Raw genomic sequence first — 27,041 nt, 5'->3', positions numbered from 1 at the left:
TGGTGCAGAACTACAATTTTGTTTCTGGTGTCCTTTGACAGCTCTTTGGTCTTGGCCATAGTGGAGTTGAGTGTGACAGGTTGTGGACAGGTGTCTTTAATACTGATAACAAGTTCAAACAGGTGCCATTAATACAGGTAATGAGTGGAGGACAGAGGAGCCTCCGGATTACAAAAAGAAAACCAGCCCCATCACGGACCAGGATGTCTTGCTCCCAGGCAGATTAAATAACTTTCTTGCCCGCTTTGAGGACAATACAGTGCCACTGACACGGCCCGCAACTAAAACATGCGGACTCTCCTTCACTGCAGCCGACGTGAGGAAAACATTTAAATGTGTCAACCCTCGCAAGGCTGCAGGCCCAGACGGCATCCCCAGTCGCGCCCTCAGAGCATGCGCAGACCAGCTGGCTGGTGTTTACGGACATATTCAATCAATCCCTATCCCAGTCTGTTGTTCCCACATGCTTCAAGAGGGCCACCATTGTTCCTGTTCCCAAGAAAGCTAAGGTAACTGAGCTAAATGACTAGCACTCACTTCCGTCATCATGAAGTGCTTTGAGAGAGTAGTCAAGGACCATATCACCTCCACCCTACCTGACACCCTAGACCCACTCCAATTTGCTTTCCCGCCCAAATGGGTCCACAGACGATGCAATCTCAACCACACTGCACACTGCCCTAACCTATCTGGACAAGAGGAATACCTATGTGAGAATGCTGTTCATCGACTACAGCTCGGCATTTAACACCATAGTGCCCTCCAAGCTCGTCATCAAGCTCGAGACCCTGGGTCTCGACCCCGCCCTGTGCAACTGGGTACTGGACTTCCTGACGGGCCGCCCCCAGGTGGTGAGGGTAGGCACCAACATTTCCACCCCGCTGATCCTCAACACTGGGGCCCCACAAGGGTGCGTTCTGAGCCCGCTCCTTTACTCCCTGTTCACCCACGACTGCGTGGCCACGCACGCCTCCAACTCAATCATCAAGTTTGCAGACGACACAACAGTGGTAGGCTTGATTACCAACAATGACGAGACGGCCTACAGGGAGGAGGTGAGGGCCCTCGGAGTGTGGTGTCAGGAAAATAACCTCACACTCAACGTTGACAAAACTAAGGAGATTGTGGACTTCAGGAAACAGCAGAGGGAACACACCCCTATCCACATCGATGGAACAGTAGTGGAGAAAGTAGTAAGTTTTAAGTTCCTCGGCGTACACATCACAGACAAACTGAATAGGTCCATCCGCACAGACAGCATCGTGAAGAAGGCGCAGCAGCGCCTCTTCAACCTCAGGAGGCTGAAGAAATTCGGCTTGTCACCAAAAGCACTCACAAACTTCCACAGATGCACAATCGAGAGCATCCTGTCGGGCTGTATCACCGCCTGGTACGGCAACTGCTCCGCCCACAACCGTAAGGCTCTCCAGAGGGTAGTGAGGTCTGCACAACGCATCACCGGGGGCAAACTACCTGCCGTCCAGGACACCTACACCACCCGATGTCACAGGAAGGCCATAAAGATCATCAAGGACAACAACCACCCGAGCCACTGCCTGTTCACCCCGCTATCATCCAGAAGGCGAGGTCAGTACAGGTGCATCAAAGCTGGGACCGAGAGACTGAAAAACAGCTTCTATCTCAAGGACATCGGACTGTTAAACAGCCACCACTAACATTGAGTGGCTGCTGCCAACACACTGACTCAACTCCAGCCACTTTAATAATGGGAATTGATGGGAGTTGATGTAAAATATATCACTAGCCACTTTAAACAATGCTACTTAATATAATGTTTACATACCCTACATTATTCATCTCATATGTATATACTGTACTCTATATCATCTACTGCATCTTTATGTAATACATGTATCACTAGCCACTTTAACTATGCCACTTTGTTTACATACTCATCTCATATGTATATACTGCACTCAATACCATCTACTGCATCTTGCCTATGCCGCTCTGTACCATCACTCATTCATATATCTTTATGTACATATTCTTTATCCCCTTACACTTGTGTCTATAAGGTAGTAGTTTTTGAATTGTTAGCTAGATTACTTGTTGGTTATTACTGCATTGTCGGAACTAGAAACACTCGCATTAACATCTGCTAACCATGTGTATGTGACAAATAAAATTTGATTTGAAGAAGTTACAGGTCTGTGAGAGCCAGAAATCTTGTTTGTAGGTGACCCAATACTTATCACCATAATTTGCAAATAAATTCATTAAAAATCTTACATTGTGATTTTCTGGATAATTTTTCTCATTTTGTCTGTCATAGTTGAAGTGTACCTATGATGCATTACAGGCATATTTTTAAGTGGGAGAACTTGCATAATTGGTGGCTGACTAAATGCTTTTTTGCCCCACAGTACAAAAGTATGTGGACACCCCTTCAAATTAGTGGATTCAGCTAGTTCAGCCATACCGGTAGCTGGCAGTGTATAAACTCTCGCACACGGCCACACAATCTTCATAGACAAACATTGGCAGTAGAATGGCCTTACTGAAGCGCTCAGTGGCTTATGTGGCGCTGTCATGGGATGCCACCTTTCCAACAAGTCAGTTCATGTTTCTGCCTTGCTAGAGCTTCCCTGGTCAACTGGTGTGGTTACTGTGAAGTAGAAATGTCTGGGAGCAACAATGGCTCAGCTGTGAAGTGATAGGCCACACAAGCTCATAGAACAGGACTGCAGAGTGTTAAAAAAAAATCTGTCCTCTGTTGCAACACTCGAGAGCCTTCGATCTGCCCATTTGTCAGGAAACAGCAGAGGGAACTCGCAAATCTGTCGATATTATGGAGCTAATTTGGAAAAAAGTTTGGAGTTGTAGTGACCGCATTTTCCGGTCGATTTCTCAGCCAAAAGTGAAGAACCAAAGGTGAAGAACAAACGGGAGCTATTTCGCCAAAAATAATATTTTTTGCTATCTAACTGGGAGTCTCCTGAGTGAAAACATCCGAAGTTCTTCAAAGGTAAATGATTTAATTTAATTGCTTTTCTTATTTTCGTGACAATGTTGCCTGCTGCTAGCAGAGCCTAGCATAGCATTATGCCATGTTAAACTTACACAAATGCTTGTCTAGTGTTGGTTGTAAAGCATATTTTGAAAATCTGAGATGACAGTGTGATTAACAAAAGGCTAAGCTGTGTCTCAATATATTTCATTGGTGATTTTCATGAATAGGAAGATTTATGTCTGCTGCATTATGCTAATTCGTTTGAGGCGATGATTACGCTCCCGGATCCGGGTTTGAGAGTCGCAAGATGATAACAAGGCTGCTTCAGATTGTTCTACACTGGAGCACGAGAACAGGACAAAACAAGGCTGCTTCTGACTGTTATACTACAGGAGCACGAGAACAGGACAAAACAAGGCTGCTTCTGACTGTTCTACACAGGAGCACGAGTACAGGACATAACAAGGCTGATTCCGACTGTTATACCACAGGAGCACGAGTACAGGACATAACAAGGCTGCTTCTGACTGTTCTACACAGGAGCACGAGTACAGGACATAACAAGGCTGATTCCGACTGTTATACCACAGGAGCACGAGTACAGGGCATAACAAGGCTGCTTCAGACTGTTCTACCCAGGAACACGAGTACAGGACATAACAAGGCTGCTTCAGACTGTTCTACCCAGGAGCACGAGAACAGGACATAACAAGGCTGCTTCAGACTGTTCTACCCAGGAGCACGAGTACAGGACATAACAAGGCTGCTTCTGACTGTTCTACCACAGGAACACGAGAACAGGACTTAAGACTGCTTCTGACTGTTCTACGACACGCTGGTAGCTGACGCTGTCATAGTCCATGTGGGGTCAAATGACAGAAGGGCTAGCTCTGAACTTATTAAAATAGATTTAAAGAACTAATTCTAGCACTGAAAGATTTTAAAACATTTGCCAATTTCAGGTCCGGTACCATCTTTGGGCTGCGGGTGTGAAAGATTCAGCAGGCTACTGGCATTACACGCGCGGCAAAAATACTTTTATAGATAACTTTGACACCTTCTGGAAACAGACGATACTCTATAGGAATGACGGAATCCATCCAAATCATCTTGGCTCCTAGACTGTCCATGAATTTCAAGGCTCAGTTAATCCCTACCGTTGTGCCGCAGTTGTCATAATGCTGCATCAAATGTACATTATCCCAGGGGTGTTGGCAGACACAATGTAAGTAACTTCATTTATGTCCCCCTAGCTGCCCTGAATACCTCTGATCCTACAGCTATTGTATGCAGTAATCATGTGCCTATGAACCAGAGTCACGGCTAGCACTGAGGCGGTGCCCGATTTCTTTTCCCTAGTAGGAAGTCCACTGTGAGCAGCACACCGTGCACTCTCAGCTCAAATATAAATAACATGAACAAGTCTACTTCTGATAAGCTTCCCAGTAAAGCATAAAAAAACAATCAACCAACCCATAAAATTGTTTAAAAAATAGCCCAGAGTAACATACTATGAAACAAGGTTCATAAAGTTATTAACTTGTAACAGATGACACTCATTCTGACGATCTCTTTAAATAACTCACTTAGATAATACCTTTGAAAGTGGCAGCAATACATGGTTATAACATCTACCGAAAAGACATGCCAATGGGGGCAGTGTTGCGGCCTAATATTCAGAACCACATTCCTGTAAAGCTTAGAGAGGATCTCATATTAAATACTGTTGAAATAATATGGCATCTGCCTCATCTCAAGCCTATTCTTATGGGAAGCTGCTATAGACCAAGTGCTAACAGTCAGTATCTGGATAATATGTGTGAAATGCTTGATAATGTATGTGATATCAACAGAGGTAAAGTGGCAAGAAAAAGTATGTGAACCCTTTGGAAATACCTGGATTTCTGCATATATTGGTCATAAAACTTGATCTGATCATCTAGGTCACAACAGTAGACAAACGCAGTCTGCTTAAACTAATAACACACAAACAATTATACGCTTTCATGTCTTTATTGAACACACTGTGTAAACATTCACAGTGCAGGGTGGAAAAGTATGTGAACCCTTGGATTTAATAACTGGTTGACCCTCCTTTGGCAGCAATAACCTCAACCAAACTTTTTCTGTAGTTGCGGATCAGACCTGCACAACTGTCAGGAGGATTTTCTTTTACCATTCCTCTTTACAAAACTGTTTCAGTTCAGCAATATTCTTGGGATGTCTGGTGCAAACTGCTGTCTTGGGGTCATACCACAGCATCTCAATTGGGTTGAGGTCAGGACTCCCTGTCTTAGGTCAGTTAGGATCACCATTTTTAAGAATGTGAAATGACTGGGCCACTCCAGAAGGCTTATTTTCTTCTGTTGAAGCTATTCTATTGTTGATTTACTTCTGTGTTTTGGGTCGTTGTCCTGTTGCATCACCCAACTTCTGTTGAGCTTCAATTGGCGGACAGAGAGACTAACATTCTCCTGCAAAATATCTTGATAAACTTGGGAAATCAAGGCCTGGGCCCTGAGGCAGCAAAGCAGCCCCAAACCATGATGCTCCCTCCACCATACTTTATAGTTGGGATGAGGTTTTGAAGTTGGTGTGCTGTGCCTTTTTTTCTCCACACATAGTGTTGTGTTCCTTCCAAACAACTAAACTGTAGTTTCATCTGTCCACAGAATATTTTGCCAGTAGAGCTGTGGAACATCCAGGTGCATTTTTGCAAACTTCAGACGTGCAGCAATGTTTTTTTTTGGACAGCAGTGGCTTCTTCCGTGGTGTCCTCCCATGAACACCATTCTTGTTTAGTGTTATACGTATTGTAGACTCGTCAACAGATATATTAGCATGTTCAAGAGATTTCTGTAAGTCTTTAGCTGACACTAGGATTCGTCTTAACCGCATTCAGCATTCTGCCCTGTGCTCTTGCAGTCATCTTTGCAGGACGGCCACTCCTAGGGAGTGTAGCAACAGTGCTGAACCTTCTCCATTTATAGACAATCTGTCTTACCGTGGACTGATGAATATCAAGGCTTTTAGAGATACTTTTGTAATCCTTTCCAGCTTTATGCAAGTCTACAATTCTTAATCTTAGGTCTTCTGAGATCTCTTGTTTGAGGCATGGTTCACATCAGGCAATGCTTCATGTGAATAGCAATCTCAGATTTTGTGAGTGTTTTTTATAGGGCAAGGCAGCTCTAACCAACATCTCTAATCTCATCTCATTGATATGAATCCAGGTTAGCTGACTCCAATTAGCCTTTGGAGAAGTCATTAGCCTAGGGGTTCGCATACTTTTTCAAACCTACAATGTGAATGTTTAAAGGATGTATTCAATATAGACAACACAAATACAATAATTTGTGTTATTAGTTTAAGCACACTATGTTTGTCTATTGTTGTGAAATCCAGGTAATCCGAAGGGTTCACATACTTTTTCTTGCAACAGAGAGGTATAATTTCTGGGTGATTTAAATATTGACTGGCTTTCATCAAGCTGCCCACTCAAGAAAAAACATCAAACTGTAACCAGTGCCTGCAACCTGGTTCAGGTTATCTGTCAACCTAAGAGGGTACTTACAAACAGCGCAGGAATTAAATCATCAACATCTATTGATCAGATCTTTACTAATGCTGCAGAAATGTGCTTTAAAGCAGTAGCCAAATCCATAGGATGTAGTGATCACAATATAGTAGCCATATCTAAGGAAACCTAAGTTCCAAAGGCTGAGCCTAATATAGTGTATAAGAGGTCATACAATAAGTTTTGTAGTGATTCTTCTGTTGATGTAAAGAATATTTGCTGGTCTGTGGTGTGTAACGAGGAGCAACCAAACGCTGCACTTGACACATGAAATTGCTTATTCCAGTTACTAATAAGCATGCACCCATGTAAAAACTGTTAAATACCCTTGGATTGATGAGGAATTGAAAAATTGTATGTTTCAGAGGGATGCTGCAAAAGGTATGGCAAAGAACTCTGGTAGTACAACCGATTGGCAAACGTACCGCAAATTGAGAAATCATGTTACTAGACTAAATAAAAATGTACTATGAAACAAAAATAAATGAGAAAAGGCTAACTCTGCTCCATCATTCATTAAATCAGATGGCCCATTCATCACAAAACCCACTGATATTGCCAACCACTTTAATGATTTTTCATTGGCAAGATTAGCAAACTTAGGCATGACATGCCAGCAACAAACACTGACACTGCACATCCAAGTATATCTGACCAAATTATGAAAGACAAGCACGGTATTTTTGAATTCCATAAAGTGAGTGTGGAAGAGGTGAAAAGATTATTGTTGTCTATCAACAATGACAATTCACTGGGGTTTGACAACCTGGATGGAACATTACTGAGGATAATAGCGGACGATATTGCCACTCCTATTTGCCATATCTTCAATTTAAAAAATACTAGAAGGTGTGTGCCTTCAGGCCTGGAGGGAAGCAAAATTCATTCCGCTATCCAAGCCCCCATTACTGGCTCAAATAACTGACCAATCAGCCTGTTACCAACCCTTAGTAAACTTTTGGGAAAAAATGTTTGACCAGATACAATGCTATTTTACAGGAAACCAATGGACTTTCAGCATGCTTATAGGGAAGGACATTCAACAAGCACAGCACTTAACCAATCATCAGTCATTTGTGTAAGAGAAATTGATGGTAAAAATATTTTTTGTTAGACTTCGGTTTGGCTTTTGATATCATCAATCATAGTCTGCTGCTGGAAAAAACGTATGTGTTATGACTTTTACACCCCTGCTATATTGTGGATAAAGAGTTACCTGTCTAACAGAGGGTGTTCTTTAATGGAAGCCTCTCCAACATAATCCAGGTAGAATCAGGAATTCCCCAGGGCAGCTGTTTAGGCCCCTTACGTTTTTCAATCTTTACTAACGGCATGCCACTGGCTTTGAGTAAGTGTGTCTATGTATGCGGAGGACTCAACACTACACACACCAGCTACTACAGTGACTGAAATGACTGCAGCACTTAACAAAGAGCTGCAGTTAGTTTCAGAATGGGTGGCACGGAATAAGTTAATCGTAAATATTTAAAAAATAAATAAAAGCATTGTATTTGGGACAAATCATTCACTAAACCCTAAACCTCAACTAAATCTTGCAATCAATAATGTGGAAATTAAGCAAGTTGAGATGACTAAACTACTTGGAGTAACCATGTATTGTAAACTGTCACGGTCAACACATATTGATACAACAGTAGCTAAGACTGGGAGAAGTCATGTCCATATTAAAGCGCTGCTCTGCCTTAGCAACACTATCAACCAGACAGGTCCTACAGGCCATAGTTTTGTCGCACCTGTTCAGTAATGTGGTCAGGTGCTACAAAGAGTGATGTGGGATAATTACAACTTGCCCAGAACAGGGCAGCACGACTGGCCCTTTAATGTACACGTAGAGCTAATATTAATAATATGCATGTCAATCTCTCATAGCTCACAGTAGAGGAGAGATGGACTTCAACAATATTTGTTTTTGTAAGAAGTGTTGACAAGCTTAATGTACAGAGCTGTCTGTTTAAACTACTAGCACACACCAGAGGTCTCTTCATAGTCCCCAAGTCCAGAACAGACTATGGGAGGCGCACAGTACTACATTGAGCCATGACTACATGGAACTCTATTCCACATCAGGTAACTGATACAAGCAGTAGAATCAGATAAAATAATTAGGCAAAAGTACACCTTATGGAACATCAGGGACTGTGAAGAGACACACACAAAGGTACAGACACAAACATACACAGAAGCACTAGCACACGCACTCTACACACACATACATTGTAAATTTTGTTGTATGGTGGTATTATACATTTTGTATTGTAGATATGTAGTGGTGTAATGTTATATGATGTACTGTTTTATACACTGCTCAAAAAAATAAAGGGAACACTTAAACAAGACAATGTAACTCCAAGTCAATCACACTTCTGTGAAATCAAACTGTCCACTTAGGAAGCAACACTGATTGACAATAAATTTCACATGCTGTTGTGCAAATGGAATAGACAACAGGTGGAAATTATAGGCAATTAGCAAGACACCCCCAATAAAGGAGTGGTTCTGCAGGTGGTGACCACAGACCACAGAATTCTCAGTTCCTATGCTTCCTGGCTGATGTTTTGGTCACTTTTGAATGCTGGAGGTGCTTTCACTCTAGTGGTAGCATGAGATGGAGTCTACAACCCACACAAGTGGCTCAGGTAGTGCAGCTCATCCAGGATGCCACATCAATGCGAGCTGTGGCAAGAAGGTTTGCTGTGTCTGTCAGCGTAGTGTCCAGAGCATGGAGGCGCTACCAGGAGACAGGCCAGTACATCAGGAGATGTGGAGGAGGCCGTAGGAGGGCAACAACCCAGCAGCAGGACCGCTACCTCCGCCTTTGTGCAAGAAGGAGCAGGAGGAGCACTGCCAGAGCCCTGCAAAATGACCTCGAGCAGTCCATAAATGTGCATGTGTCTGCTCAAATGGTTAGAAACAGACTCCATGAGGGTGGTATGAGGGCCTGACGTCCACAGGTGGGTGTTGTTCTTACAGCCCAACACCGTGCAGGACGTTTGGCATTTGCCAGAGAACACCAAGATTGGCAAATTCGCCACTGGCGCCCTGTGCTCTTCACAGATGAAAGCAGGTTCACACTGAGCACATGTGACAGACGTGACAAAGTCTGGAGATGCCGTGGAGAACGTTCTGCTGCCTGCAACATCCTCCAGCATGACTGGTTTGGCGGTGAGTCAGTCATGGTGTGGGGTGACATTACTTTGGGGGGCTGCACAGCCCTCCATGTGTTCGCCAGAGGTAGCCTGACTGCCATTAGGTACCGAGATGAGATCCTCAGACCCCTTGTGAGACCATATGCTTGTGCGGTTGGCTCTGGGTTCCTCCTAATGCAAGACAATGCTAGACCTCATTGATGCTATGGACTGGCCCTCCCGTTCCCCAGACCTCAATTGAGCACATCTGGGACATCATGTCTCGCTCCATCCACCAACACCACGTTGCACCACAGACTGTCTAGGAGTTGGCGGATGCTTTAGTCCAGGTCTGGGAGGAGATCCCTCAGGAGACCATCCGCCACCTCATCAGGAGCATGCCCAGATGTTGTAGGGAGGTCATACAGGCACGTGGAGGCCACACACACTACTGAGCCTCATTTTGACTTGTTTTAAGGACATTACATTAAGTTGGATCCGCCTGTAGTGTGGTTTTCCACTTTTCCACTCCAAATCCAGACCTACATGGGTTGATAAATGTGATTTCCATTGATCATTTTTGTGTGATTTTGTTGTCAGCACATTCAACTGTGTAAAGAAAAAAGTATTTAATAAGAATATTTCATTCATTTAGATCTAGGATGTGTTATTTTAGTGTTCCCTTTATTTTTTTGAGCAGTGTATTTGGTTTTATATGTAATGTACGTGCCTTGACGTGTTTGCACCCCAGGAAGAGTAGCTGCTGCCTTGGCCTTGGGATCCCTAATAAATACAAATAGTAATGAGTTCCAAACTGCCTCTGGAAGCAAGGTCAGCACACTAACTGTTCGTCAGGACCTTCATGAAATGGGTTTCCATGGCAGAGCAGCCACACACAAGCCTAAGATCACCATGCACAATATCAAGCATATGCTGGAGTGGTGTAAAGCTCGCCGCCATTGGACTCTGGAGCAGTGGAAACGCGTTCTCTGGAGTGATGAATCAGGCAGTCTGACAGACGAATCTGTGTTTGGCGGATGCCAGGAGAACTGTACCTGCTCCAATGCATAGTGCCAACTGTAAAGTTTGGTGGAGGAGGAATAATGGCCTGGGGCTGTTTATATGGTTCGGGATAGACCCCTAGTTTCAGTGCAGGGAAATCATAACGCTACAACATACAATGACATCCTAGACGATTCTGTGCTTCTATCTTTGTGGCAACAGTTTGGGGAATCCTCTTTCCTGTTTCAGCATGACAATGCCCCTGTGAACAAAGCAAGGTCTATACAGAAATGGTTTGATGAGATCGGTGTGGAAAAACTTGACTGGCCTGCAGAGCCCTGACCTCGACCCCATCGAACACCTTTGGGATGAATTGGAACGCCGACTGCGAGCCAGGCCTAATAGCCCAACATTAGTGCCTGACATCACTGATGCTCTTGTTGATGAATGGAAGCAAGTCCCCAAAAGCAATGTTCCACCATCTAGTGGAAAGACTTCCCAGAAGAGTGGAGGCTGTTATAGCAGCAAAGGGGGACCAACTCCATATTAATAATGCCCCTTATTTTGGAATGAGATGTTCGACGAGCTGCTGTCCACATTCTTTTGGTCATGTCGTGTATATCATGGTCGGGCAGTGTTCCGCAATAGTCTACAACTCTGAATTATGGACAACTGTCAGTGTTTCAGCCCATAGGATTTTCCAATTTGGGCCTTGGTTAATCCACAGGAATTACAAACAATGCAAGCATAACGATGGAAATAGTTGAAAGAGAATTTTGAACTCGTACTCTCCCTGGCTGATTAATTTGGCCATCAGATCTCAACCAGCACATTGGTAAATGTATACAATTTAGTCTTCAGATCGGTGATTTATGTCCTGGAGAGTATGACAAAGAATATAAAATGACAAGTGGGGGGCATTTTAAGTCGGCGAGGGGGCAATTTGTTAATGATATACAGGGGTCACGTTAGCTTTCAAGTCTGCTTTCCAAAACGCAGACCCACTAAATCTCAATTTTAACAGATTTCACATGTGTTCTAATCAAACAAACATGCATTTAAAATCCCCTTCGTGATAAAGCATTGCATGTATCAGGTCATTTGCATAATAGCAGAGGCATTTACAGGATTTGCACACAGGATCCCCCCCAAAATTGTGCCTTTCATTAATTCATTTGATGCAATTCTGTCAATTTGCCTACATGACTGGAGACATTAGTAGAATCCTTTTTTGATACCACAGAATTTCCTGAGTCGAGTGGCTACTCTGACAATGACAAACTGAGATCAACATGGCCTCGTGGTGAACGCAACCAAAAGCCCAGGCCAATGAAAAGACAGTAAAACACTGATTCTACAATATTAGGAGGAAATATACAGTTGAAGTCGGAAGTTTACATACACTAAGGTTGGAGTCATTAAAACTAGTTTTTCAACCACTCCACAAATGTCTTGTTAACAAACTATAGTTTTGGCAAGTCGGTTAGAACATCTACTTTGTGCATGACACAAGTCATTTTTCCAACAAATGTTTGGTCTGTTTTAATATGTAATAATTTCTGCCCCCCCGAATTCATATTCATTATATAAATAGGCCCTTTTAATTTTGTCTGGCTTGCCTTCCCACATTTTTTGCACATATAATAAAAAAAACAGGTCACTAAGGTGTAGGCAAGACCATAAGCAAATCGGTAAACTGGGATTTGACTAAAGAGTTAATCATGGTGATTTATCCACAAATTGACAGGTGTTTTCCTTTCCATGGTAGTAAGATCTTATCTATTTTTGCTAACTTTCTATTCAAATGTATTGGACTGAGATCATTTATTTCGTAATATGTATACTGAGTATTTCCACATCACCGTCAGACCATGTTATTGGTAAACTACGCGGCAATGTAAAAGTCTGTCTGTTTAAGGTCAGAGAGAACTTCCATTTGTTTCTGTAAAATAGAACATGACTGTCCTCCATTAATTGTAAGTCAACTGTAACTTGTTTGATTTTTTTTGTGACCAATATTACGTAATGGAGGACAGTCATGTTCTATTTTACAGAAACAAATGGAAGTTCTCTCTGACCTTAAACACAATCACCATACTTAGATCTAACTAATCACTATTATTAATATATTACTTTGATATATATACACATATAAATATAATATATATTATAAATATAAAAACGCAACTAGTAAAGTGTTGGTCCCATGTTTCGTGAACTGAAATAAAATATCCCAGAAATGTTCCATAGGCACAAAACACTTATTTAGCTCAAAATCTTACACACATTTATCATAATTTGGTTAGAAAAAGTATCTAGATTCTCTTTGAGGCTGTGGAGGGATCCAAATTGTAGAATTAATTACTTTCTTATCTCCCTGGCATATTACATAATTTATGCAGCAGCATACAAGACATTCTTGGACTCACCGTTGTGCTGTGCACACTTGAACAGAAAGGTGGCACAGCAGTCCCTCAGGGCAAATTTTGTCTTAACTTTTTCATTAAACTCTGATATTCTCTGGATTCATGGCGCTTTCAAGACAACTGGGAACTCCCCCGAGCGCCATTAAGGGGGGGGGGGCAAGCTTCCAAGTCAGGAACTCGGGCCTCTTTATAGAGCTCTGACCTGAAGATCACTGGTGTCATGATTAGACCTTGTATTATTTCACAGTTATCTTGAACTCACCAAAGTCTTAAGATTTCCCAGTTTCCTTGAACGCAGCAGAAGTCATGCTGGATTGACAGCATAGCCAATGTATTCTACCTTTTCTGGCCAATGGTGTTGCGTGTGAATGTCTCCTTAAGCTTGGTAAGGAGACCCTTAAACCCAGACCACACACACCCTCTCAACCGAATAGCAGGCAGGGGAAGCAAAATAGTGATTGCTTTGCAACGCTTTGCGTTTAGCTACGGATTCTTTCCAAACCACTCAATGTTGAATTTTTGATTTCCAACTTGTGTAATGTTTATGTCCAATGGCCGATGAGCACCGATACGTTTTATCTATAATTTCTCTTCATCCTTTTCAAGGATTAAAAAGGATTTGCCAGTAGATTGTCGACATGTTTCATGATGATGACTGCTTGTCTAACTTGCTAGCCAAGATTTTGAAAGTATGATGTTGACATGATCAGTCCAATCAAAGCTATGGTAGATATAACGTGATTTGACATAATTTTATCTGTGGCCAATGACCTTGAGCCTACTAATGGGCACTTCTAATGTAAATCTATGGCAGCACCCAAGAGGGCTTGAACTTTCTAGCTCTCCCTGTAGATTTTGTGGTGCCATACTGTCCCCATGAGTGACAGAACACTGAACCAATCACAGCGCAACTAGAAGATTACCAACCCCTACACTCTGTATTTTCCACAGGCTGTCCCTACACCACAGAAAGTACTTAGATAGGTCCAAAATGCAGGTGTTTCAGCCTGCCTTACTCAAGAAAGCAAAAAAAAGAGACCATGTTTGTATGCAGCTTTATTAACTCAATACATTTTGATAACTGATAACATGCAAAACAGGCAAAAATTTTCGAAAAAAAGTGCTCTGCCCCACCTGCCCTGAAATTTGCAAAAGGCCTATACAACCATAGACAGAATCCATAGAATCTATACAACAGATGTGCCTATTTAAGTCAGGACTGGCAGCCACTGTGAGTGTACCCATGTGTTTACCAGTCAAATTGACATGGTTAGCGGTGGCAAGTCCCTTCTATGGATTATATTTCTATGGCCGCAACGTAACAGCCTACTTACTCTGAGCGCAGAGAGTGTGGTTCGGAGGATGGATCAGACATTTTGGATAATGGCAGCAAGTCTTGTTATATAATATAGGGACATAAAACTGATTTGGCTATGCTTTTGTCTCCAGAGAGCATCTCTGTAGAGCCGGGCCAGTATATAGTACACCTACATTTCAAATCTAGAGCCTATTAAAAGATCCTCAAGCCACACTGCACTCTTTCCACAGAAGGGGAACCCTCTTTAGCCCCAGTTAGTGCTATCCTGGATGCTTGAGACATCCCTACCTACCCTAAACTTAACCCTAAACCATACAACTTACCTAACCTTAACCATACCTCTAACCGTAACAGTTTTAAAATGTCAACTTCAATGGGGTGACGTCAGAGTTGCGATGTCCCAAGGATACAGTTTAGACTTTTCCCTTTAGCCCCTGGCCCAACAGCTGGTCATTTTCTTTATGTTCACATTTGTATTTTCCTATAGACAATGAAGGTCTATGTGTTTACTATGGGAGAAGGGCAGGGTACTCAGAAGTATGGCTTCCTATTGATAAGTAGGCAGAATGAAGACAGATGGCCTCCGAGCTTGGAGGCCTCGCTACACGCTGTAGGGAGGAGGGTGTAGTCTGTCAGCTTCTGGAAGGCCTGTGGGGTGGGGGTGGAGAGAATACAGTTTTATTACAGCCACGTTTATGGGGAGAAGCTTCAGCCGATGTCCTTGACAGCTGGCTGACAAGCTTTTGTGTTTAGCCTACTGTTCATCTTGCGTTCCTTGATCTAACGTGCACTTCATGAGATTATTTCATGGTGTATTGCAGCAGGGTGGAAAATTAATGCCTATATCATGGCACATTTGGGATTGAGTCGAGAGGGATTTTGCATTGAAAATAAAATTGTCTCTCTCATATGCCAAAGACCCAATACGGTGGATATAAAAAAGTATAGCTTAGTAAAGTAGCCTAAAGACAGCTGTTCACTCACAGGGACACTGTCAAGACACTCCTCAGTGGGCGGGTGAAGCAGGTAGTCCACTTTGGAGGGGCCCCTGACATAGACACAGTTAGCTGCTGCGCCCTCCGGGACCGTGAGCACTTCGTAGTGGTGATCAGTCAGCTGTTCCATCATCTACACAAACACAGAGGCAGTGCTAACAAAATTAGCATGACAGCAGCGGCCAGGGTCTGTTCACATTTGAGTAGCCCACACAGGGAGAAGCTGAACTGGGCAAGATCCAATCATCTCTGGATGGGGACCAAATGGATCACATACACTTGGGTAATGTGAGCAAATAGGGCTCTAAATAACACAATGACATTTTAAAAACAGTCCAACAAAGCTTGCTTTATCATTTACATTTTCATCTGAGCAGAGACATAAATACTGGGCTGGAGAATTTTCAGTCGATCACTTTGCATGTCTGAATGGCAGTTTGTTGTGGCAAGCAGAATGTACAGTTGAAGTTAGAAGTTTACATACACCTTAGCCAACTACATTTATAATCCGTTTTTCACAATTCCTGACATTTAATCCTAGTAAACATTCCCTGTCTCAGGTCAGTTAGGATCACCACTTTATTTTAAGAATTTTAAATGTCAGAATAATAGTAGAGGATGATTTATTTCAGCTTTTATTTATTTCATCACATTCCCAGTAGGTCAGAGGTTTACATACACTCAATTAGTATTTAGTAGCATTGCCTTTAAAATTGTTTAACTTGGGTCAAACATTTTGGGTAGCCTTCCACAAGCTTCCCACAATAAGTTGGGTGAATTTTGGCCCATTAATCCTGACAGAGCTGGTGTAACTGAGTCAGGTTTGTAGGCCTCCTTGCTCACACACGCTTTTTCAACTCTGCCCACAACTTTTCTATAGGATTGAGGTCAGGGCTTTGTGATGGCCACTCCAATACCTTGACTTTGTTGTCCTTAAGCCATTTTGCCACAACTTTGCAAGTACAGTGCCTTGCGAAAGTATTCGGCCCCCTTGAACTTTGCGACCTTCTGCCACATTTCAGGCTTCAAACATAAAGATATAAAACTGTATTTTTTTTGTGAAGAATCAACAACAAGTGGGACACAATCACGACATTTTTTGGATATTTCAAACTTTTTTAACAAATCAAAAACTGAAAAATTGGGCGTGCAAAATTATTTGAAAAACGAGTTTTAATGACTTCAACCTAAGTGTATGTAAACTTCCCGACTTCAACAGTACATGGATAGAGAGCTACTGTATATTAGTTCACCATCTTTCTCTCGGACACACACTCACCCGGAGGGTCTTCTTGGCCCCATCACTGTTGCTGATGATGATAGTATCAGGACCTCCCATAGAGCAGATGTTCTTTAGACGAGTTCCCTCACACACTGGCACCGTGGACACAGTGAAGTCCTACAACGAGGACAGAGATGGTAAGAACATTAAGTGGCCTATAAAATGTTGTAGATTCTAAAATATTATTCTTATTGTGCACACAGGGACCCAAAGACAAAGATTTATCTTTGAATTACTTTTTTATTTTTAACATGATCATGTACTTGGACATCAAATCAAGTAATTCATCAGATAGATTAGATAATACTCTAAATATTGCATGCAAAAGCAACACCAGGAAAGCAGACAGACAATGGTGTAGTTTGCATGCCCCACCCGGAGTGATATTGAATATTGAAATCCAACAGGTTATGGTATTGACTACTGTTATAAGTCCATTAAAATAAACAGACCTGACTGTGAAAATCTAATTTTGTCTAGTTTATGGGAACATGGTAGAGAATTAAGTAGTATGCATTTTCTTTGTACATTCATACTTTCCCATCCATCTCTTTCTACCCTCACACAAGTTAACTCACACGTGGACAGATATACACACACAACTGCCATAAATGCACTTAGCAAGTGGAAGCCATCAATACTAATGGCGCTACTGTGGACCATGTCAAATCACAAGGGGCTTCCTGGTATGATCACCACCATCCCTGACCAATGGGACATAGCTTGCTCTTCCATCATTTGTCTTTGAGCCATGAATCTCATAATACAATAGAACAATGGCCACCTGCTCATCTCTGCTGCAACATATGGGCTCTGTCCCAATTAGTCTTTCCTAGATTCTTTATGTCTTCTTTGCTTGCCTCCTCAGAACACATTGGAGGAGAAGGTTGGAGGGTCTTTGGATCTTGTCCTCGCATGTGGTTTGAGAAAGGAATCGAGGAATCAAGCTATACTCACTCTGAAAGTGTCAGCCAGAACCTCAGCTCCTCTGTGGTTGGTGTGGGAGGAGATGCCCACAAAGAACTCCCTGCCAGTGAAGAGCACGTCGCTGCCCTCCAGCGTGGCCCCTACGGAGCCTCCCTCCTCTGCCCCCAACTCCACCACTGTCAGGTTCAGCTCCGACATCACCCTCCTCACCGCTTCAGCCTGAGGAAGAGAGGAGAAAGGGACAGGGAGGGAGAGAAAGAGAGGAGAGGTCAAACTGACTACTGCAACATTAATCTATCATTAAAACATAAATAACAACAATATAAATCAATAGTTGAGACAGAACTACAACACGTTTAATGGAATGATTCACAACACACACAAATCTCATTCATTTAGGTTAAAAAAAAGTCAGCGATACAGAGAAATATTTTTCTCAGTTGTTGTGGTCAGTGTTTACCTCTCTGCGTCTCTGCTGTTTGAATGGCCTGGTGATGAGTGCCGTGTCTCCCTGTATCACAGCTACATCCTCTATCCTCCAACTCTCTGGTAGCTCCGGGTCTGCAGGGATCTCTATGAGCTGCAGCCCCACCTTCTGTCTCAGCGCCCCCGTCAGAACCCCAAACTGACGCTGTGCCTTGGCCAAGTCCGTCGTGGTTTCCCCATTTTCGACCTTGTCGTTTTCCCCATTATCAACCTTCCCAAAGGTCTCTGGGATGCCCCGCACCACTGCGTGGGTGAAGCAGCCGTACGGCAACACGCTCGCCATGATGTGTGTGTGAGAAAGAGAGGGTGTGTGTGTGTGTGTGTGAAGGCGTGGGAGTACCCTGGCTTTGGGCTAGTATTGGTGTTCTGCCACTACAAGGCAGAACAGAAGTGTTTGCCACTAGATGAGTGGGTGACAATTGTTGTCAGAGTGTGTTTCCAACGGTTTGAGAAGCTGTGAGGTGTGATGGCAAGACCAGCTGGACACTAAAGGGATGTGATAGAGTGAATCAGCAGCTCTATGGGGAGTCTGTCATCCAGGCAGGAAAACACACAGGAGAAAGTCTTCATCCCTGTTCTTCCACTTCAGTGATTAGCCACTCCAATACCAACTGCAGAGTTCCAGGGAGGTAAATATGAGTTTCAGTCTGATTGCTGTCTGAAAGAAAGGAGGGAGACATTATTTAGGGCTTTTGATGAGAAGGATAAAGCACGTTAGTACATGCTCAGTGACTCATTAGATGAAAGTTCCTGTGATCACTTGTGTCTGCTCTACTGCACGCATTTCACTCTCTTCAACTGTAGGACATATAGTAGGCTACCCATTCTGTCTGGAATGTAAGATATTTTTCTCAGAAAGACAATGGTCTGTTTTGTGGTGCTGCTGGCATTGGACAGTTGGCATGGAAAAAAAACTGCATAATCTCAAGTGTTCAGTGTCCACCATTTGCCATTGAATACTTGATTTAGTCCAACTAAATAATAATTATTCAATCATTTGTAATGTTACTTCTCTAACTTATTATTTCATAGAGACTCAATTCTTATGTCAAGTTGAACCAGAATTAATACAGATAACAGAGTGGGCTGGAGAATGCTGACAAGAGCTGCATTGTTCAAGGGCAGATTATTTGAGCAATGGCAAATCAATCAGCTCGTTGGCTACAGTTTAGAGACACTCACTGCATTATTTTCATCCTGTTGTGAATCCCAACGTCAATATTATATTTGCTTAAAACGACTGCTCTCTCTCCCTGCTAGGTACACGAGTTTACTAAACCAGAATGTTGAGCAATTTCAGGTTGACCCCTCTTAACATTTTGACGCAACAAGTGTTGCAGGATTGCGCCTATATGTTCAGATGCTCCCTACATTTATGGTATTCTGGATAATTAATAGAAAATAGCCATTCACGGCAGAATTTGAGAAATTATCAGACAATAACAAAACAAAGTGATGTCTCTCGATATTGATTTTTAGGAATGTAACCTACCTAAACCTCAAATCAAATGAATACAACTAGATTTAGGACTATTTCTCAAATGTATTTAATTTTGTTTTGCCTTTTTATCATCCCGTGCCAGCCATCTGCAGAGTAGCCAAACAAGTTCTTCGAAAAGCATCTAACATGTTTGGCTGCAAGAGCTCATCACGCCCAGTGCAATGTTACGATGTCTACTTTATTATTACTTTTACAGAGGTTAATCAAATTCAGTTATTTCGCCATGTCTTTAATCGTATGCCTATTTTCTCTGTTTTTTCTTTCAATTTCCAAACCTATCCCGTTATTATATTCTCTTCTATATTTCCCTTTACCCGTTTTACCCGGCGCCCTGTTCACCTCTTCATCCCCCACTTCCCCTCCCCCATCCGTCCTAATTCCCTCCGCTCAAGGAGAAAAGTAGGATATTAATCACGATAGATTTGCTTCTTACCTTGTATGAAAGTGCAGATCGAATACAATTCAGCAACCTGAGTGCAACTCGCAACTGATTCTGTCACTTTAAGAAAGTAAGTTTGACAGCTAATCTTTTCGTAAAATGTTGCTCAAACCAGTTGAAATGTTGCTGTAACGTAAACTCGTTCAATGCAGAACACAGATTGATTTCAAGTGGTTTTCGGAGAGATTATTGCACCGGATTCATATTTTCTCCCTGATTCATTGTTTCCAAGTGTGCCACACCCCCGCTCCCTCGCCAATTTTGTAGCCGCCCATTCTACAGATTAACGTCAACAGTTCTATCAATTCGCAATGTTAAATTGTATATAGTCACATTATTACTTCGCACGCTTTCGGAGCTTTTTTATAGACGCAATACGATTGACTATTCAACTTTGTGTCTTTGTGTCTGTGTCTTGTTGGAGTCTAGTCTTTGTCTGCGAAAAATAATCCTGTTTTTTTCTGCAATATTGGTCATATACTTAACCGCGCAGTGGGTCCAAGAGAAAGATATGATGGAGTTACACAACATAGTCTGTCAACATGTATATTTGTCTTGGAGAATTAAGGACAGGTTTCTAATTTATTATCAATGCTAGTGGTTTATCACACTTCCCGAGGTTCGGCCTCAGATTGATAAACATGACTGTCTCAAATTTGAGATAATCATCTCTGGTTAAATGGTAAATACTCAAACAGACCCGCTAGTGACAGATGGACTGTGACCTGCAGACAGGACAGTGCAATGTTCGTTTAGCGACTGGCATATGTTACTGAAATCAAAACGGTCAAAACAGTCAACTGCAGACTTGATTGGGAGTCAGAAGAAAATTATAATTTGATGACAAGAGAGAGAGAGACACACACAAAGACAGAGAGCAATAGAGACACACAGAGACACACACCCAAAGACCGAGAGCAATAGAGACATACACACACACACAGAGGACATAGACAGGATTAAGGAAGAACACCATCTGTCAGTCCATCTCCAGGCCTCACAAAACATCCTGTTGAAATACAGTGGAGGAGGATCAGTATTCTACGCATCAGCACTAGGATGAGCCAACTAGTTCAACCCTGTAACCTCCCTTCCGATAGCAAAGCATTTTCCAAAGGAAAACTAAAAAACCAGCAGTTCTTATTGGACAAGTTCATGTAGTGCCTCCCTGTTTCACACTGTTTTCTCACATTTTGTGCTTAATGAACATGACCCTAGCCTATCTAATATTTATCCACAGTGGAGTGGGTTTCAGGAAGGCTGGCTGTACATGGTGTGTTTAATTACTGGTAAACAATTTATCCGGCCTTAGCCCACCCCTATCACAAGACTCCTGTCACTTGACTATCCTCCCTGCTCACCTCACGGCACTCATTAGGGAGTTATGGATAACGCAGTTACTTCTCTCTCAGTCTGTCTCTTAGTTACTCTTTTACTTTCTTAGTCATTCCCTGTCTGTCTGTCTGTCTGTCTGTCTGTCTGTCTGTCTGTCTGTCTGTCTGTCTGTCTGTCTGTCTGTCTGTCTGTCTGTCTGTCTGTCTGTCTGTCTGTCTGTCTGTCTGTCTGTCTGTCTGTCTGTCTGTCTGTCTGTCTGTCTGTCTGTCTGTCTGTCTGTCTGTCTGTCTGTCTGTCTGTCTGTCTGTCTGTCTGTCTGTCTGTCTGTCTGTCCTCTTTATTATCTCATGCATAAATTGAATGCAAAAGCTTCTCAGCAAGAAATACTCTTGTGTAAAATGCATAATGTTATATTGTAGGTTTCACATACAGTGCATCCCCTCCACTCTTTTTACTGTGCCTTCGGTATCCACATCTGTGGGTGTAGACTTCATTATGGACATGATGTATAACTTCCCTTGCTAGTTTTGATTCAGTACAATATAAATCACCACCACATTTAGTTGTTTTCTTAAAGGAAGGACCTCTGTAAATCCCCCTTTTAGACAGATTTGGACAAATTATACTGGGAGCGTGTGTTAGCACACCACACGGTTACCATCCAAATTCAATTAGGAGAGTTTTGGGTGGAGACCTTGACTCCCAATGTGTCTGGTTGGTCAGAAATAAAGAGGACCAGACATGGGGAGGTAGATTGAGGGAATTTACAACTGACCATTTGAGGACAATACAACTGACATCTGGTCACTTATTGCGTTATCAGAGAGGGAAGTATCACAGTAGGAAAATACATGTAGTTGACTGGGAGAGAAAGACTGAGAGTTGGATGGATTTGATACAGACTTGGAAGGAAGGAAAGGAAAATTCAATTTGGGAGTAGAGCGAGGCTGAAGATATTAGGCAGGGGCGTTGACCAAAACAACAGAAGAGTTTGTAATATCTTCCAAAGTGCCAAAGGATCAACTTCTAGGACTTCTGCGATGTCTCATCCACAACTGTTTCTTCTTTTCCTGTGCTGTCTTCCTCTGGCAGGTATGTAAGAAAAGGAGGATCATGCCTAGGAATACTCAATTCAATATGACAAAGTATTTTTGTTTAACAAGGACAATTGTCTTTTTAGATTTGACCCATATCACGATAGCAGGAGATAATAATGATACATTAGCCAGTCAGCCAAAAAGTTCAGGAGAAAAGCAATACCTCTAGTGCTGAGTTGTCTTTTTTCCCTCCACCTTAAGTACAATGTTATACCCCCATTAGTATGATGTATATCTTATAATTGATACATAATCTTAATGTATGTTGGTCCCCTTCCTTCTTAGCACCTCTGTGTTGTTACACATGTGTGTTTCCTGCCATCTCTCCCATGGACTGCCTCAAGTTCCCCCAGGAGTGTCCTGCTGGACAGCGCTGCCTAGCTAGCACTGCAGTGGGGACGCGAGGTGAGTGCAGACTGTGGGTGTTTGTGTGTGTATATACATTCTTGCATGCGTGTGCGTGCGTGTGTGGGCATTGGGGACAGTATTGGGTTTCTGGTGGAGGTGGCATGACATATTGTGTTAATGACAAATACAATGAAGCCTATGTTCCGTGATTGTGCGTTGGATTGAATAACAAACTTGAGTGGCACTGCAATTGTGTTGTGTCAACTGAAGTTGAAGAGTTAAGTGTGGGAGATATTTTATGGTCCACTATGCCTGCCTAGACTTGCCTTTCTACTAGGTATTCAAAAGACTAGCTAAAAATGTCAACTGTCACCACTATCTCTCGTTAGCTCCCTAATTCCTGTGATGCCAGGAAATTATCTAAAAAGAAATAGCCTGTGCTCTCAGTGGGTGGGATACAGGATTCTGTGTGCCTCTGAGGATATGAGGAGGATAAGAGGAAAGGGAATGCTCTGAAAACACAGACAATGTCTTTCTTGTTAAAGAGTTTTTGTAACATAACTCAATGGAGGTCAGTAATTTGCAGTGGTTGAATGTATTGTGTTTAACACCTTTCTAAATGCAGAGCTGGTGTGGCCTATCCGCTGACTCCTGGTGGGCCAATTGTTTTAGCCTCTTAGGACGACAGTAATACGTCACAATGCCTGTCAGTCTAGCATTTACACTGTCATCTCCTCTTGCCTCTATTTCAGTCAGTGCACTGACAAATAGGCCTACACGTACTGAAGTGAAATAAAGTATACTGTACTGTATGGATCCAACTCCAAGTCTGGGTTAACTGACTATTAGTAGTGCTAAACTCATTCTGTGTTTTGAGTACTATTGGTATTACCCTTCTCTCCCATCTGTAGGCTCCCTGCGTCTGGTCCTGTATGAGAAGAGCTGTGCCATTCCCTCCCAATGTGGTCTGTCTGGGGAGAAACATACTGCAGGCCTGAACTTCACCTACCACAACAACTGCTGTGACACTGACCTGTGCAACGGGGCTATGGCCCATGCTGCCCCCATCTGGAGGGGAGGTGCACTGTGCATCCTGCCTATTCTCTCTCTCATACAGGGCTGATATACTGATTTATTGCATGTTATATGAAAATGCACAATCGTACAATAACATGCACAACCTATATATGTCATGGCGTGAATCCCACTAACCAAAACAATCTTAGTATAGACATACACAGTGTGACAAACAGACAGTGCCTCGTTTACATGAGCTGCTTACAGACAATAGACACACACACACACACACATCACACTATTTTAATGACAACGTAACTAGAGACAAAACATAATGTTGATGAAAATGGTACTTTGTTAAGAACCTTTGTTTAAATAAGGTTTAGCTTTCTAATGTTTAGACTTTTCAACTGTGCTATATTTAACATTACCTTGTTGGAAAATGACTGGCAGCAATTAATAAACAGACAAACAAAACAAAACAATTGTGTTTTTAATGTCGATCTCTTTATGTGAATTTGGTGATTGAAACATACAAAAGAAGTTCAAAAGAAATGTCAGTCTCATACTAAGTTGATTGACATCCTCTGTAGAGATCTAATGAAATGTCATTGATTCAATGTCCACAACGTGATCTAGGTTAAATGCAACTGCCTTTGATTGAAATGGAAGGTGAAGATAAGGGAGGAAATATGTCGAAGAAAGAATACATTAAAAGTAGGAAGAACATTTAAAAAAACATTTAAAATATGTTTTCAAATGACGATGCGTTTGAGTAGGAAGAAAGACAACATTAAAGAAGAATAGGACTGCGTTCCTGCACACGGTTCCAACACCATCCTCAAGACACCATGGTGGTAGGCCTGATCAGTGACAATGACGAGTCAGCCTACAGGAAGGTCAAGCACCTGGCTGCATGGTACGCTGACAACAACCTGGCCCTCAATGCAAAGAAAACCAAGGAGCTCATTGTGGATTACAGGAAGTCTAAAAGCTGCAGCCACGCCCCAGTTCTCATTGATGGCACTGAGGTGGAGCGTGTGCCCAGCTTCAAATTCCTGGGTGTCTACATCTCCGAGGACCTCTCCTGGACCCTCAACACCTCAACCCTGGTCAAAAAGGCGCAGCAGCGCCTGTACTTTTTGAGGAGGCTGAAGAAGTCCCACCTGTCTCCCAAGATCCTGGTGAACTTTTACCGCTGCACGGTCGAGAGCATTCTGACTAACTGCGCCACAGTGTGGTTTGGCCGATGCTCCGTGGCTGACCGGAAGTCCCTGTAACGGGTGGTGAAAACTGCCCAGCACATCACTGGTGCCCAGCTCCCTGCCGTCGTAGACCTCCAGCGCAAGTGGTGTCTGTGTAGGGCGCGCGACATCATCAGGTCCCTTCACATCCATGCCTCAAACTGTTTGCCCTCCTACCATCAGGCAGGCGGTGCAGGTCTCTACGCTGCCGCACTAGCAGGCTCAAGAACAGTTTCTTTCCAGCTACTGTACGGCACTAGCCATATCCACCCGTCCACATCTTAGTACTGCCTCTCAGGGACCTTGTTGCACTACTCTCTTTGCACTCTTCACTACTGGACTCTGACATTGCTGACATCTGATTAAGGACATATTTCAGTTGTACATGAACATGTCTACCTCGGTAACCTCATTGCTGCTCTCACTACATTTCAGTTGCATGGCTCCTTGCACTTTCAATTTGCCTTCATTGCACATTTATACATCCCACTTAATGACATACGTTGTACTTAAATGTTTCACTTGTACATTTTTTGCACTCCTTTATTTGCACTTCTGGTCAGATGCCAACTGCAATTCATTGTAGTGTACTTGTACTTGTTCAATGACAATAAAGTTGAAACTAATCTAATCTAAATCTAATCTAATCTTACAATAAAAGGTAATAGTTGTTACAAGCTTCAGTAAAGGAAAATACTAGAATCCAACAAGCTGCATTGAAATGAAGACTTGGTCCCTTTTGAAAAATAGTCATGAGCAATGTTCCCTCAAATATTTTCCGGCACTGAGCAAACTTGAACATGGTGAAAATTCTTTGCAACTTCCAGTGCGTGTTTACTGTGAACACCGAGTCTGTACCAGCTTTAAGTTACAGTTTTAACATTGGTCATGTGGGCTACTGTGGCTATTCAATCCAAATGTAGGCCTACCAGAGTGGCCTACCACCAAAAACAATGCATCCCATAACAGTTTAACACGAAAATAGCTGTTATATCATTAATCCTACAGTAGCAACAAATGTATACATTCCATGAGACTTTTGAAAAAACAAAACATGCAACCTGTTCATCCACTTGTGCTTCTGAAAATGCTGTTGTGTTGTTTGATGCAAGAAACCACTTTACAGAATAAAATGCATTATTATTCTCATACCATTATTACAGAGAATCAGACACATTATGCTACCATCTGCCTATTTGCTACGTAGTTTATTCAAGCCTGTCTCAAAATACAACACTGCCCCTTTAAGACAAAAAAAGCTCTAAATGACTCGCTTTTCAAAGACTTCTAGAAATGTACACGTTTTGCGCTCTTGCAGGAAGTAATCAATCTCCTATTGCTGACTACAGATGATCTATAACTGGGCAAATACTGTCTCACTAACTAGCAAAGGATATGAACAAAATGTGTACACGTTGCTACATGCAGCTCTCGCTTTGATCTCAAAACAAGCAAATCTCACGACCGCTCATTCTTTAAACACATTCCAGTTCAAAATGAATGGCAATGGTCTATTTGCATATAGATCTACACCAGCTCTGATTGTTTATGCCGCGCTGGTCTGTGTAGACTAGGGGCTGAGAAGTTCGTGTCAATGCCATATACTCCTATTTCGATGCATTCTGCCTACAAAAAAATCTCTTGGATACTGTAGTTCGTTTTGTTTGAGTATGTTGCATTGAAAGTGGCTAATATTGTATTTATTCGATCATAATTGTCACAGTAAAGGGAAACGTTGATAGTGTTAACAGGAATAGCTCTCGAACAGTGGTCACCAACCTTTTCTGAGTCAAGATCACTTTGAGTCAAAATGCAAGCCGAGATCTACCACTCTGATTTGTTTTTTGTATGACTTAAAAAACGTAAGCCTATGTAACATTAACCAATTAAAAACAGTACCGTAGCAATGAGGTGTGTGCAGTAAGCT

At 42.4% G+C, this 27,041-nt stretch overlaps 2 protein-coding genes across 3 annotated transcripts; one reads left to right on the top strand and one right to left on the bottom strand.

The window, feature by feature from the left end:
- Positions 1 to 14,160: 14,160 nt before the first annotated feature.
- LOC109907656 (N(G),N(G)-dimethylarginine dimethylaminohydrolase 2) lies at positions 14,161 to 20,552 on the bottom strand. 2 transcript variants are annotated; one of them, XM_020505753.2, is made up of 6 exons: positions 20,068 to 20,552; positions 18,108 to 18,791; positions 17,678 to 17,866; positions 16,718 to 16,837; positions 15,428 to 15,571; positions 14,161 to 15,091 (listed from the first exon to the last, which is right to left on the bottom strand). In XM_020505753.2, the coding sequence occupies exons 2-6, from the start codon at positions 18,414 to 18,416 to the stop codon at positions 14,975 to 14,977; spliced, it is 879 nt and encodes a 292-aa protein (XP_020361342.1). In that variant the 5' UTR covers positions 18,417 to 18,791; positions 20,068 to 20,552; the 3' UTR covers positions 14,161 to 14,974. The 2 variants fall into 2 exon arrangements, with proteins under 2 accessions (XP_020361342.1, XP_031649674.1); XM_031793814.1 differs by having other exon boundaries at positions 18,108 to 18,787; positions 20,068 to 20,334.
- Positions 20,553 to 22,095: 1,543 nt separating this feature from the next.
- On the top strand, positions 22,096 to 24,355 carry LOC109907655 (prostate stem cell antigen). The gene is made up of 3 exons (XM_020505750.2): positions 22,096 to 22,500; positions 22,791 to 22,910; positions 23,765 to 24,355. The coding sequence occupies exons 1-3, from the start codon at positions 22,449 to 22,451 to the stop codon at positions 23,974 to 23,976; spliced, it is 384 nt and encodes a 127-aa protein (XP_020361339.1). The 5' UTR covers positions 22,096 to 22,448; the 3' UTR covers positions 23,977 to 24,355.
- The last annotated feature ends 2,686 nt before the right edge of the window (positions 24,356 to 27,041 follow it).

Source organism: Oncorhynchus kisutch, linkage group LG17, assembly GCF_002021735.2.
Source record: "Oncorhynchus kisutch isolate 150728-3 linkage group LG17, Okis_V2, whole genome shotgun sequence".
Lineage (NCBI taxonomy): Eukaryota > Metazoa > Chordata > Actinopteri > Salmoniformes > Salmonidae > Oncorhynchus > Oncorhynchus kisutch.
The sequence above is the reverse complement of the archived record's forward strand: the minus strand, read 5'-3'. Positions and strand labels throughout refer to the sequence as shown.